This window comes from Fusarium fujikuroi, chromosome FFUJ_chr01, assembly GCF_900079805.1.
Source record: "Fusarium fujikuroi IMI 58289 draft genome, chromosome FFUJ_chr01".
Classification (NCBI taxonomy): domain Eukaryota; kingdom Fungi; phylum Ascomycota; class Sordariomycetes; order Hypocreales; family Nectriaceae; genus Fusarium; species Fusarium fujikuroi.
Window position 1 is genome coordinate 1,786,155 of NC_036622.1, and position 14,424 is coordinate 1,800,578.

A 14,424-nucleotide genomic window follows, 5' to 3' on the forward strand; every position below is an offset into this window, starting at 1 on the left:
ATCTGGATAAGGCTCATACATCCTGCCAGTTACATATGATCATACAATATTAATAAGTACCGTAAAGATATTGATTGCTTGAAAACATAAATGCCACAGTATGAACAACATCGACGTCTAGGTTACACACACATTAACTGGCCCCCTTTGTTACTTTTGGCCAGCCCTGACTTATGGAAGCCCTCCCTTCCTTGGATATCTGGCAGTAGTCATAGTAAGAGATTATAAAATACTAGGTCAAACCCACGAATGACAATACTAACGCCTTGCAAAAACGCCGCACTGACTTTCCTTCTCCCACATTTTGAACACATCCATGTGTTGAAGACCACTTCGTTTCTTGGATTAGAGTCATACCCGGATAGCATATACACATATGATCAATACATCGGCGAGGTTCCAAAGTAATCCTTAAATGTTTTCGCCATGAAATTCTCACAAATTTCACGATGTACAGCCACACAAGACTCGGTAATGAATGGCATCAGGAGAGAATTGCATTCGAGGAGAACCTGCTCGTGTAGCTCGAATTCGTCCCCTTCAGCAGTCGCCGTGCTACCTGAGGCAGTGCTATCAGATCCCGCGGGTGATATAGGACCCGAAGGCGATCTGGCTTGCTGTTGTTGGCGCACCGTCCACTGCGCTCGAACGACGACGCCCACAGGTGCTTTCGCACGAGAGCGAAGGCCATCAGGTATTACCTGGAAGATGGCCTTGTAAGAAATGGTTTTCCCAAGACCAGGAGCGAGATTGACGAGCTCTTGCATCTGAAAAGCGCGAAACGAGTCATCGAAAGCTCCAAAGAAAGGGTCGTCAGCTGTGTCTGCCGGATCAGCTTGGACTTCTTCCAAGCTCGTCACTGTCCGGTGGTGGGCGACAAATGGGTCTACGGCTTGCAGAGCTGCTACCACGGCGCTGGGAGGAAGCGTGCCCGGAATGGGTACAGAGATCGAGAGAAGCTGTGTCGAGCGCATTTTATATAGATTTGGAGGGCTTCTGGCGATATAGATGGGTGCCAAGTCTCTGCGAACGGGTGTACAGAAGACGAACAAGAGGGTGCAGAGAGAGCAGTTGATCGCGGTTGTCTTGTTAAACGAAGCTTCGCCAACACGGGCGACTAGAGTTCGCGGAAGTTGGTAACGTTGAAGGTAATGATATCGAGATGTTTATCCTTGCAAGACTGGCCAAGGCGTACATGGTGATTATCAATGGCAATTGACGATTATTATCTCCTTCGAGATAGTTGAAGAGTAAATCAAGGCGGACTGATAGCGACAGCAGCGAAAGAAGAGGACAGCCATAGAAAAAAGAGCGTTCTTCGTAAAGGCCCAATCAACTTATCCACTGCAACATGCAAGACCAGGACGTGTTAGTCGACGAGGAGATTGTGATATCCAAAGGACAAAAAGATGCTCGACAAGAACAGCGGAGAATAAATCAAAACCTGCGCCTCACAGAGACTGCTTCATATCCCTCTTGGCTCTTTGTTCACATGAAACGGAGATTCAATCCGACGACAAGCGGAGCAGAGTGGATGTGAAAGGTATGGATGGATGGCATGCACTGCGCTTCCATGCAGGGCGGGAGTTGAGAAGCGAATAGGCGCCCGCGCGTATCGGAACAGGAGCAGTCAGTTTTGAAGTCTCAAAGCCCTTGCACCTCGCTCTTTTCTGCTGATTTCCTGGGTTCAAGCGAAAGCGACACCAGGGGGACAAGAAAAGAGCAAAGATGTGATATTGCGTTGTGTTGCGTTGAATGAGTTGGGCAAAGTTACGTTCGAGGTGAGTTGAGTTGAGTTGAGTTGAGTTGAGGCTAATCCAAATGGTGGCTGAAGAGTTAAAAATATACTGTACATGCACAGTAAAGTACCGGTACCCAAGGTATAGTAGTACCTAAGGCGGGGGCATATGGTGGCTGATGGGGCCTTGTTACAGTGAGTGTAAGGAGCCTAGGAAGAGTGAACACGGAGCAAAGAGGGGAGATAGGTAGATGGAAAGAGTGAAACGAGGGATCAGGTTGAGTGAGGGTTGTTAGTAATGACTTGCAATGCCAATGTGAAAGGGAGAAACTAGCTCCGATCACCTTAGGTTAATTACTATGTACTTTCAAATCCCGAATGTCCCGTCGATGATAGGCGACTGAACTGCCGCTTTGACATGTGTGAAATGTTTGTGTGATATCTCCAGACCCTACTAAGGTACGAAGAAATGTCTAATTACAGTAACCATAGTAGATACCTACCTAACCTACCTAACCTACCTACCTTACCTAGTACATAGCTAATTAAGTTAAGGTTGGTAAACCCACATCCACCTCGGCACCTCAAGTGACAGACACTCTTTTCCCTACTAACCTTGGGTATTTGGAATTGTCACCTTTGCTCTCCAAGGTCAACTCCAGCTTATCCCCATGTTGAGGCGATTGTCCGGCTGCTTTTCTTCCGCGATCCGCCAGCCACCTGCCAGAACGAGAGAGGCTCCCCCGAAGAGGAGCGCCCTAGACGAACTGATGGGCATGGCGATATCCTTCAACTGAACGGGCGAGGCCCAAGATTAGATGCTGCGTTGCGTTGCAGCCAATTCCCGAAGCACGGACAACGGCTGACTTGCCGGAGACGAACGAACCATAATGGATCTCGCCCTGTCAATCTTTGGTCTAGAAAATCCATGTGCTGCAGTCCAGACCAACACCGTCAACAGCCGGCAGCAATTTATCATTCCGAGCCCGACATCAAGTCCTACTCACGGCCCGATCCGGCAGTTGGCCGACTGTACAGCATATATTGTACAGTGGGATTTGTTTTACGCCTTGAGACTGCGTTATTTGTAGGCGTCAACTTAGCTTGGTGCCTTGAGTTTCCACCAGAAGCCGGAATGCAGTCTGGGTGAATCGAATGAGGGCTTCCTGTACCTGGAGATAAAACGATGGGATTGCGGCCCGTCTTGCAGCTCAGGTCTAAGAATAAACTCGCATTGTTGCCGGCACTGGGCACTGCTAGGTAGTCTGGGCTGTGAGAACTGTACCGTAAGCCAAGGCCAAGACAATGTCCTGGGTTGGGTTAGGGTAAGCTGAGACCCTGTGTTGCCTTTCTCGGCTTGGGTAACTTGCCTGCAGCTATCGTAGTCAGGAACCGAGTGTTCTATGAATATCATCACACTCACATGGTAGCATCAATTAGTGAATGCACAGCATTGCATCGTCTCTACGGAGTAGCTGCAACCGATTGATGCTGGGGTGGTCCCATTTGAGATAGCAACTCATGGCTCAGTCGCTAACGCCAGCTCTTAATTATCGCCAATCCCAGCCAAGTAGAGATTTCGTCTGGACAACTCGGACAAAATCAGAACGACGGAGCCAGTATCCATCTTGCCTGCACCGCGGCTGCTAATTTCTATCTTCCTCAGTCGTAAATATTTGCCGAGTCATTCTTGTTTCTCCCTTGACAATCGCGGCAACAATCAGGTCTGACCGCTCAAAAGGCGTCAGGCAGGAGGGCAAACAGTTCTTCTTGTTTCGCTGGTTGTTGTGCGGAGACATCCATCCTTGGATATGAACTGATACGTTAACAGATGGTGCATGAAAGCAGCCCCATCAACTCAGTTCATCAACGGTCCAGGTCCACTGTCCATATTCATCGCTCACATCCAAGACGGCCACGTCGTTGTTATCGTCGTCGATCCCAGCTCAAATGGACCAGGCGGCATTAAAAATGCGGGCTTTTTCCAACGAAATTTGGATAACACGGCGTATGTACATGACCTGGAGGCGGTGAAGGTTTGGCGATACCTATTCGAGCCAAGCTTTGGTCTAGGGTGTATGTACAGGGCTAACGTCTTGCAGGAAGCGCAGGGACTCTGCAGCATCCTGTGGCGTTTGTGGATTTTGTCGAGTCGTCGCAAGACCCCAATCCGCGGATAGTTCCATATGTAGGCACGTAGTGCTGTAGTCTGTACTCCGTATCTGTGCTGCATGTATCATCTCAAAGCAGGACCCCAGTCGCTGGATGTGTTCGCGTGTGGCTGTTTAGTGACGGATGACCTGGAAAAGCCGTAGAAAATACCTCAAGGCACGCCGTCGAAGCGACTACTGGACCTTGTAGCTGATACGGCCATTGCCTTCCATTGTAATTGAAGCTGCCAGCATCTTCTCAATCTAGCCCCCCTCGGGCCTTTCCATACCCGCTCCCCCAATTGCCTTTGAACTAGTGTAAAGCGAGGACAGCCTGGTGATCTTGAGAAGTTTAGAAGTGTTGGCTAATTAGCGGTCGTCGTGTGAACCAAAAGTAACAACAAGTCCCACAAAACTTGCCCGATGTTATTAAGCACAATGAACCTGGAAGACGCGGGGAACGGGAAGGGAACGGGACGTCAACCTGTCTCAAGGAGCTGATAGCCTTACCTTACCCTTCTGGAGGGAAAGGCGTGTATGCACTATGCACTTCACGGAGTTGACCCTATTCCGCATTCCCAAGAGGATTGTCAAAGGAACTCAGGTTTGTGGTGGTGAGACAGTGCCCCTCGAAGTAACGAGAAATGTCACACATGTCTCAACATGTATATGCATATTGGCCCCCAGTGGAACAACCAAGCCCGCGTGATGTCACAAAGATCGAACGACAAAACCATCGCCGTCCCGTGAGCTGCGCTGTACATACGGTGCACCACCATCTGGTAGATAGTCCAGGTGGATTAAAAGTGTCCTTGGAGTAGCACATTGCAGCACATGAGCCATCCTATCCCTCAGTCTTGCTGGGAAAGCAAGCTAGAGAACTAAGTACAGTTTTCTCATGAGAGTTTTACATCTGGTGACAAGATGGAAGTCAGATCCTAGTCGCCAGATATCCAATCCAATGTTGGGCACACCATGTGCCTTGTAATGGATGGGTTTCAGGCATTGCGACCCTTCCTTTCAGATTTCCTGCTTCTCTCATTAGTGGAATGCACATGTGAGATTCGGGTGGCTGGGTCGATGAGAAGCTAGCAAGTCATTGGGCTTGGCCAACATGTACCTCGAAGGATCTGATCCAACCACGCGTTGTGCTGCGGCCTGACCTTGCAGACCTGCATCAGCATCAACGGACTCATCAGTGGTTGGTTGACCTGGATCGAGTGGATCGTACGTGCATGTGCAATAACACGACATATGATGTTTACCTGTGATGGTGGTAGAGGCTGTCTTTTTGAATGAATGCGTGAGTTGAGGTGCTTGATGTGAGAACTGATGAGGATTGAATCATGTCTGGAAAATGTTCTTCTTCCAAATGATACGGGTTCTGAAGGGAGCAATGAGAGGGTGTGTTGGGCTTGAGACTGAGGGTGCAGGTTGTTATGGGGTTGCTGGTCTGGTGATTGTGATGGTGAGGTGCGGCCAACAATATTGATCGGGGGTAGTAAGTAGTAGCTGCGCACGTAGGTAGACACCTACTTACCTACTTACCTATAGACAGTGAGTCTAAGTCCTCTTCAGAGATAAAAAAGCACTTGAGTGTTTTGATGTCGACGTAGTATGCTAAATACCTAGTACCTACTAAGCTACTAAGGTAGCGAACATATGTACCACTGTGTGAGCTGAGAGGAACCGGGATCTGTCTCTTAGCTCATCGCATCTAGATAACGAATACTATCAAAATTCTCATCATCTTCAAATTCTTTCTAGGTCTCGCAGCCTATGCATCGTGGCGGCGTGTTTGTTGCGCACTCTCCAGTTAAAGGTTAGTACCTACCTAGAGACGAAAGAACCTGAAGGGCACGTCCCCTGCTTTGAGCACCTACGGGGCCTTAATCATTTAACGTCTCTTGCTGTCATTGTCGCGTTGATTTCCCTGTCCTGTTCCCGCGTTTGCCCGCCTTTTCGCCTGGCTGCACATCAACATTGGACACTGAACCCTGTCCTTTGCATTGATTCTACCCATCAAACAGTAGGTAGCCTTGACAAGTACAACATCTGAGCAATTCGCCTGCCGAAGATCTGAGCAGCCAGAACTGGCGTCATTGGCTCTTAGCTCAACCAATTTGTCTTGGACTGAAGCGCCCAAAGGGTATTGTATGGGACCTTTTGCCGATTCGACCTTTCCTTCTTCCCTTGCTTCTCTTACCATGCACTGTCTGCAAATCATTTGCTCCTCGTTGCAGTGAATTCTCCCCCCTCCTCTTCCTCAATATCCCTCTTCAATAAATCCTTTCTATCAACCTTATCTATCCTGAGGAGACCCTACTCATTATTTGGCCTTGCCTCGAGTGGTCGAGCGTCATCTTCCATTTGTGTGGAAGCTCATTTATTCACACAGCGCGCAACGCAAGACCCCCGAAAAAAAGTAGTCCAGGCCAGACGACGATCTGACGACTAGGGGTGGCTGGTGAAAAGTGACAGTTGGTCGCCCAGGGTTTGTTTTGTCAATCAACTCGGCAGTCACTCAGTACGCTCATCACGCTCCTTCGACTTGACAACGCCTCAATTTTGTTTTCTTCGACGATCCGACTTTTTTCTCCCATCACCAGCGCAGCGTAATTTGAGAATTACCTACCTGTCCTCAACCCTGACAATACATCCGGCTTTGTCACGGCGTCGCTTTCGGCAGCCTCGAACAGGGCCAGACCCCGCAACTCTGCTGTTTGATATTGCAATCGTCTACGACTTACACGAAAACTCCTACGAAACTACGAATTCGCTTTGTCACGAACTTGACACCCCACACTGTCTCTGTTCTGGCGACTTGGCTCAGTTGTCGATACCTCGTCGCCCTTCCATCCTTCTTCATACTTATAGCTTCCATGTGTGTGACGTCGCTCAGTCTTCGCACGAGCTCCATTCTTCACAATGGCCGCGGTCGATGTTCTGGCATTCACAGACAATTGGACAAGAAGGGCGCGTGGCCTACCGGTTATTCAGTGTTTGTCAAGTGCGCCGGTTGATAGCTCCTTGCGCCACCGACTGAGTCTCATTGCCCGTGCCTGGGTTGTTCACAGATTACATGAAAATGTATGTTCGTTTCATTCTCTGCTCAGCTTGCGTAGTTGCAATTTAAATATTGTCACTTTTTTGCTTGAATCATGTTTCCCAGCAAAATCTTAACAGACTTTAAATGAGTGGCGCTCAACGGCCAACCCCTCGATCAGCGGCCCGAACTCTCCTGAGGGGAACCCACCACCACCCATTCCTGTCTTGTCATGCGATCTAGTTCCGGAATTGGAACACGTTTGAAAGTCTGTCTTGTCTAACGTCATACAATTTATCCAGGTCTCTTCTTCACCATCACATCGCAAAGTGGCCGACAGGCCGCTAATTATACCAGATCATTCTCCACGATGGTATTGTCGCCTCCCTCGATCTTGCGACTCTTCTGATCTTACCAACACCACAATGCCCCTGAATGGGACCAGCCGTTACGCCCGTATGCGAGCCCCAGCATGGCTCAATCCATCCCCTCAACCACCATCAGATGCCCAGAAAGAACGCCGCCAACCGAATGATGCGCTTCTTAACGATCCTAATTCCGATATCCTCATCGACTTCAACTCGCATCAAGGTTTCTACGAAGCGGCAAAGAAGAAGAAAACAAAAACACCTTCTGCTCCCCCACCGCCGCCACCGCCGCCTGCGGCTCCACCAGCAGACGACGGTCAAAAGGATGACAATACCGGAGGAGATGGAGGAGCCAGTGGAGGAGACGCTGCAGGCGGCGCCGGTGACGGAAATGGTGATGACAACAGCAACTCGTCCCCGAAGCCTCCCACAACCTTTGAGAATATCAATCTTGGAGACAATAAACTAGATCTTGGTTTAAGCCCACCAGAGTCCAAGGGCATTTCTAGTTCATGGGGCGCGAAATTGGGCTTTGGTGGAGGAGGATGGGGCTGGGGCGGAGGAGGGAAAAGCGAAACAGCACCGGCACCAGCACCGGCACCAGCGCCGCCTCCACAAGAAACCAAGGCTGAAGAGAACCCCTGGGACAAACCTCATGATAAAATAGGAGGAATTGAAGACGACGACGACGGTTGGGGCTTTGGTGCCAAGAAAGAGAAGAAGAAGGGCTCCACGCTCTGGGGCGCCGAACCCGACGAGGGACCAAAAGATGGTGATGATCCTTGGGGTTGGAGTGGTCAAAAAAAGAAGGGCAAAGCTGGTGGCATCCTGGAAGAGCTTGCCCTTGATTCCGATACTGCACCTCCGAACGGAAAGAAGGATATTTGGGATACTTGGGGAATATCCAAAAAAGACCGGGCCAAGAAGAAGGGAATCATGGAGGAAGTTGCTTTGGCAGCTGCACCCGAACCCCCTTCAATGGAAGATCAGTGGGGTGGCTGGTCTGGGAAAAAGGAGCATTCACAAAGTTCACTCTGGGGGGCTCAAGATTCAATACCTGCACCTGCACCTGACCCCCCTTCATTTGAAGACAAGGATGGTGACGACTTTTGGAGTACTTTTGGAACTGGAAAGGCAAAACCTCCGCCAGAGGAAACGAGTGGTTGGGGACCATTTGGTATAGGAAAGAAAGGTGAGGATGAAACAAGTGAGTCAAATTTCTTTAAAGCTCATCAAATCCCAGAGCCGCCTAAGAAAGAAGACGACGGTTGGGATCTATGGGGAACAGGTAAGAAAAAGAAGAAAGCTGGCGACTTGATTCAAATAGAGGATGATATTCCTCCTCCCGCCCCCGATCCCGTCGAGGCTGTTGGCACCGACGACTTCCTCGATTCTTGGGGTTTTGGCAAGAAGCCCAAGAAACCGGCCGCTGACCCGTTCGATTTTAAAACTTCCGGCGCCGATGATCCTAACGATGCTTTTTGGGGCTCAATAGACAACAAGAAGCCTAATGCACATGAGTTTCTTATTCATACCACTGGTGAGCCATATCATGATGTTATTGAGGAAGGGTTGAGAAGCAAGGCTCGAGATGATGTCATATGCAAAAATCAACTGGGGTTGGACTTCATTCCCTGGGGCAGAGAAGTTAGAGAACATCGAGAACTCGCCTTGTCTGACTGCCCTCCCCCAATAGCAACCCCCACACTTGTAGAACTAGCTGAATGGATGGATTAATAGGAGACCCAGAGCAAGCCGCCAGAGAAGCTGAAGAGCAAGCCGCTCGCGAAGCTGAGGAAGCCGAGGCCGCTCGTGAAGACGAAGAGATTGCCAATCTTTTGGACAAGAAATCTAAAAGAGGAGGACGGCTCCTTAAGTCAGATCGAGAACGTCTTGCTCTTCTTGAAGGGAATGCCACCCGAAGAGCTGAAGCTCGAGCTACCCGCGAGGCCGAGATGGCAGCTGCCGCTGAAGCTGCACAAGCCGCCGCTGACGCTCAAGCCGCCGCTGACGCCGAAGCTGCCGCTTTACAGGCTGCAGAAGACGTCGAAGCCGCAAAGGAGAACGAGGAGCTTGCGGCACTATTGGCGAAGAAGCAGAAACGTAATGGAAAGTTGTTGAAAAAGGATCAAGAACGCCTTGCTCTGCTCGAAGGGAATGTCTCGAGGAGGGCCGAAGCTCAAGCAGCCCGGGAAGCTGAGGCCATTGCCGCTGCTGCAGCTGCTCCAGCGGCACCTCCTAATGAATTTCTTTCTCAAGAGACAGACCAGGATGGTCTGGCCACGGAAGCAGCTGCAGAAGCTGACACTGCACTTGCCACTGAAATTGCGCAGGAAGAGGCGGAAATGGAGAGCCTGCAGTCAAAGAAGGCGAAGAAAGGAAAACTTCTCAAAAAAGAGCAGGAACGGCTGAATCTCTTAATCAACAATGCAGCGAAACGAGCCGAGGAACAAGCAGCGAAAGAAGCAGAAGAACAGGCGGCAGCAGCAGCCGAAGCCGAAGCCGCTGCCCAAGCTGCTGCAGACGCCGAGGCTGCAGTTCAAGCCGCCGCAGATGCTGAAGCTGAGGTAGCTGCCAAGGAAGAGGAGGAAATGGCAGTGCTGAAAGCCAAGAAAGCCAAGAAGGTCAAGCTCACAAAGAACGAAACGGCTCGACTAATGACCTTGGTTGGCAACTCTGTAAAGCGAGCTCAGGAAAAATCCGTCAAAGAGGCTGAGGAAGCAGCCGCGGCGCAGGCTGCTAAAGAAGCCGAGGAGGCTGCAGCCCGTGAAGCAGATGCGCTGGCAGCACGTGAGGCTGAAGCGACCGCTGCCCATGAAGCGGAAGCTGTCATTGCTGCCGAAGAAGAGAAGGAACTTGCAGATCTCACAGCTAAGAAGATCAAGCGTGGCGGCAATCTGATTAAGAAGAAGGATGTGGAGCGTTTTAATGTCCTCACTCAAAGGGCTGCCGAACGAGCCGAACGAGTAGCTAAGCAAGCTGAAGCGATCGGTGCTGTTGAAGCTCAAGGAGAGCTTACAGAAGCCACCCATGGAAATGTAGAGGTGGTGGCGGAAGCTCAACCCGAACCAGAGCCTGAGCAACCACTTGTAGACATGGACGCAGCATCTGTTGATCCTGATCCTGATCCTGCTCCTGATGCAGCTATTATTGCGGAGGAAGAAGCAGAGTTAGCCAGTCTAGATGCAAAGAAGATAAGGAAAGGCAAGCTTGGCAAAAAGGATACAGAGCGGCATAATATCCTCACAGAAAATGCTGCGCAACGACTAGCTGCTAAAGAAGCAGAAGAAGTGGCTGGCGCTGCCGCGGCTGAGGCCAAGGCTGCAAAAGAAGCTGAGGAAGCTGCAGCAGAAGCAGCCGCAGCCGAAGCGGAAGCTGTAACTGCAAGCGAAGCTGAAGCTATCCTGATTGCTGATGAAGAGGCAGAGCTTGCCACTCTTGCTGCCAAGAAAGCCAAAAGAGGGAAGCTTGTCAAAAAGGACGCCGACCGTTTTAATATTCTGACAGAAAATGCTGCGCAGCGACAAACCGCTAAGGAGGCAGAAGATGCAGCTGCCGCAGCAGCAGCAGCGGAGGCTGAGGAGCAGGCTGCAAAGGAAGCAGAAGTCGCAGCAGCAGCAGCCCGCGAAGCAGAGGATGCAGCTATTGCTGAGGAAGAAGCCGAGCTGGCTGTACTAACTGCCAAGAAAGCTAAGAAGGGTAAGCTTGTAAAGAAAGATGCTGATCGATTTACTGTTTTATCGGAAAATGCAGAAAGGCGAGCCCAAGAAATAGCCCAGACTACCGAGCAACCTGAAGATCCTACACCAGAACCTGAGACAGAAGTTAACGAACCTTCTCCTGAACCAGCCACAGATGAGCTTTCTGCCGAGGTTAATGACCCTGATGCTATTGCAGCTGCTGAAGCAGAAGCCGCTGCTATTGCCGACGAAGAAACGGAACTTGCTGCTTTGATTGCCAAGAAGGAGCGAAAGGGCAAGCTTGGGAAGAAAGATACCGATCGTTATAACCTTCTTACTGCCAATAGCACAGCACGGGCAGAGAAAGCCGCTCAAGAAGAGGCAGCTGCTCAAGCTACTGCTGATGCTGAAGCAGCCGCACAAGCTGAAGCAGAGCAGGCAGCAGCAGCCGAGGCTGCTGCTCTTGAAGAGGCTGCTGCCAGAGAGGCTGCAGAGGCAGAAGCTCTGCTTATTGCCGAAGAGGAGGATGAGTTAGCTGCCCTGACTGCAAAGAAGAATAGGAAGGGCAAACTTGGGAAAAAGGATAGTGACCGATTTGCTATCCTGACAGAGAATGCAACTCAACGAGCTGAGAAAGCTGTTGAGGCAGAAGTAATGAAAGAGGCTGTTCTTGAAGTTGAAGACCTCCCTGCTGAAATTCCTGCCGATGCTGAAGCAGATGCCGAAGTCGATGCTGAAGCAGCCGAGGCCGCCGCTATCGAGGCAGAAGCAGCTGCCATTGCTGCTACTATTGCTGCCGAAGAGGAAGAAGAACTAACTGCCTTAATTGCCAAGAAAGAGAAAAAGGGCAAACTAGGCAAAAAGGATAGCGATCGATTTGCTTTCCTCACTGAGAACGCCGCCCAAAGAGCCAGAAATGCAGCACACGAAGTAGCCGCTGAGGAAGACCAAGAAGCCGCTATCGCCGATTCTGCAGATACCAATGATCGCCCAGATGATATCGAGGACTCACTATTTGAGAATGCCCCGGAGCCACCAGTTGTTGAAGAGGAGGCACCCCCTGAAGATGATGGTGCTGCTGCAGAGACTATGGCCTTAGTTGCCGCTGAGGAACAAGAAATTGCAGACCTAGAGGCCAAGAAGGCAAGGAAAGGCAAGCTGGGCAAGAGAGATATGGAACGATATAACCTCCTTATTGAAAATGCTGCTCAGAGAGCTGAAGAGCGAGCAACTAAGGAAGCCGAGCTCGCTGCTGCTGCTGAGGAGGAGGCGGTGGCGCGAGAGACCGCTGAAATTGAGGCTGCGGCAGTAATCGCCCAAGAGGAAGAAGAGCTTGCTGCCCTAGAAGCAAAAAAGCAGAGAAAAGGAAAGCTGGGACGCAAAGATACAGATCGATTTGAATATCTTCTGGGAAACAAGGTTGCAAGGGAAGCACAGGTTGCTGAGGAACGAGCTGCAAAGGAAGCCGAAGAGCAAGCCGAAGAGCAAGCACTTCACGAAGCTGCAGCTGCTGAGGCTGCTGAAGCTGCCGCCACTGCTGAGGCTGAAGAGACAGCCGCAAGAGAGGCTGCCGAAGCCGAAGCTGCAGCTGTTGCTAACGCGGAGGACGAAGAACTGGCCATCTTAGCAGCCAAGAAGGCCAAGAAGGGTAAACTAGGACGCAAGGATACAGAGCGTTTTGAGCAGTTGTCTTCGAATGCTGAGAAACGAGCCGAGGAACAAGCGGCCCGTGAGGTTGAGGCTGCTACTGACGAAGCTCCGGCCGTGGAAGAGTTACTTGTCGAAGAGCTTGAGGAACCAACCCCGGAACCTGAGGAGACTGTAGAAGAAGCCCCTGATGCCCCGATTCCCGACATTGACGACGACGGCGTTGCCGAGGCCGCTGCCATAGCCGCAGAAGAAGAAGCGGAGCTTGCTTCTCTTGAAGCCAAGAAGGCACGGAAAGGAAGGCTTGGGAACAAGGATACCCAGAGGTTCACGTTTTTAACCGGAATTGTTTCAAGACGCGCTGAAGAGCAGGCAGCAAAGGACGCCGCCGCTCAAGCTCTGGCCCAGACGACCCCCGAAGATGTTGCTGAAGAAGAAGAAGAAGATATTCCCGACCAAGAAGATGCTGAAACTGCCGCTATCGAGGCTGAAGCCGCCGCTATAGCTGCTACTATTGCTGCTGAAGAAGAGGAGGAGCTTGCTGCCCTTACTCTTAAAAAGACGCGAAAGGGCAAACTTGGCAGAAAGGATACAGAACGCTTTGATTTGTTAATGCAAAATGCAGCTATACGCGCGGAAGAACGTGCCATTAAGGAAGCCGAACCTGACGGCCAGGCCGAAGAATTGGTACCCGAAGAGGTTGATGATATCCCTGAGCCGGAGCCCAAGGAGAATCATGATGCAGAAGAAGTAGCTGCCCAGGAGGCAGCCGACGCGGAAGCCATTGAACTTGCAGCGCTTAACAAGAAGAAGGCAAAGAAGGGTAAACTGGGTCGTTCTGATACTGAGCGATTTAATATCCTTGTCGACAATGCTGCAAAGCGTGCCGAAGCTGAGGCAGCCAAGGAAGCGGGAGAGGGGTTGGGAGACGTACCCCGAGCTGAGGAAGAGGAGGACGATGAATTTGTTGATGCTGAAGACGGCGAGGAAGACGAGTTGGCTGAGGAGCTAGAACCTGAAGGCGAAGAACTTGCTGAGCCTGATCTTCAGGAAGATGAACCAGCCATAGCCGAAGCTATGGTAGCTGAGGCAGCGGCACAAGCTGCCCTCATCGCAGAAGAAGAGGCCGAGTTGGCTGCGTTGATGAAGAAGAAGCATAAGAAGGGAAAATTAGGCCGCAAAGATACTGAAAGATTCCAAGCGTTGACAGAGAATTCTGCTAAACGCGCTGAGGAGGCGGCAATCCGAGATACAGAAGACGCAGTTGCAGAGGTCGAAGTAGAGCTTGGTGAACCAGAACCAGAATCTGAAGCTGCTGAACCCAAGCCTGAAGATAATTGCCTGGAGGAGGCTGAACAAGTGGTAATCGCTGAGGAAAAAGCAGAACTGGCAGCTTTAATGAAAAAGAAGGCAAAAAAGGGAAAACTTGGTCGGAAGGACACTGAGAGATTTATCATCTTATCAGAAAATGCTACCCGCCGTGAACAGGAGCGAGCTGCTGTTGAGGCTCAGACTGAAGCCGTTCAGGAGGAGCCTGATATCGAAGGTGTGGGAGAGACTGGAGTAGAGGAGCAGGAGCAGGAGCAGGAGCAGGAGCAGGAGCAGGAGCCTTTAGAAACACAAGAGGAGGAAGCTGCAGCTCGAGAAGCTGAAGAGGCAGCTATTGCGAAAGAAGAGGAAGACGAGCTCGAGGCCCTTCAAGCCAAGAAAGTAAGAAAGGGCAGGTTAGGCAGAAAAGATACTGAACGCTTTGCCATATTAGAGGAGAATGTAGCAAGGCACGAACAGAAGGGAT

At 50.8% G+C, this 14,424-nt stretch overlaps 2 protein-coding genes; one reads left to right on the forward strand and one right to left on the reverse strand.

The window, feature by feature from the left end:
* Positions 1-380: 380 nt before the first annotated feature.
* On the reverse strand, positions 381-974 carry FFUJ_01537 (uncharacterized protein; the record flags this gene model as incomplete). Its single annotated transcript, XM_023577606.1, has 1 exon — positions 381-974. One exon carries the CDS (start codon positions 972-974, stop codon positions 381-383), a length of 594 nt encoding a protein of 197 aa, XP_023424043.1.
* Positions 975-7,359: 6,385 nt separating this feature from the next.
* The window catches only part of FFUJ_01536 (uncharacterized protein), a gene marked incomplete at both ends in the record, with an annotated part of 10,523 nt that continues 3,458 nt past the window's right edge, over positions 7,360-14,424 (forward strand). Inside the window, 3 exons of the mRNA XM_023577617.1 lie at positions 7,360-8,842; positions 9,043-13,991; positions 14,040-14,339. Coding sequence (XP_023425598.1) covers positions 7,360-8,842; positions 9,043-13,991; positions 14,040-14,339 — 6,732 coding nt within the window.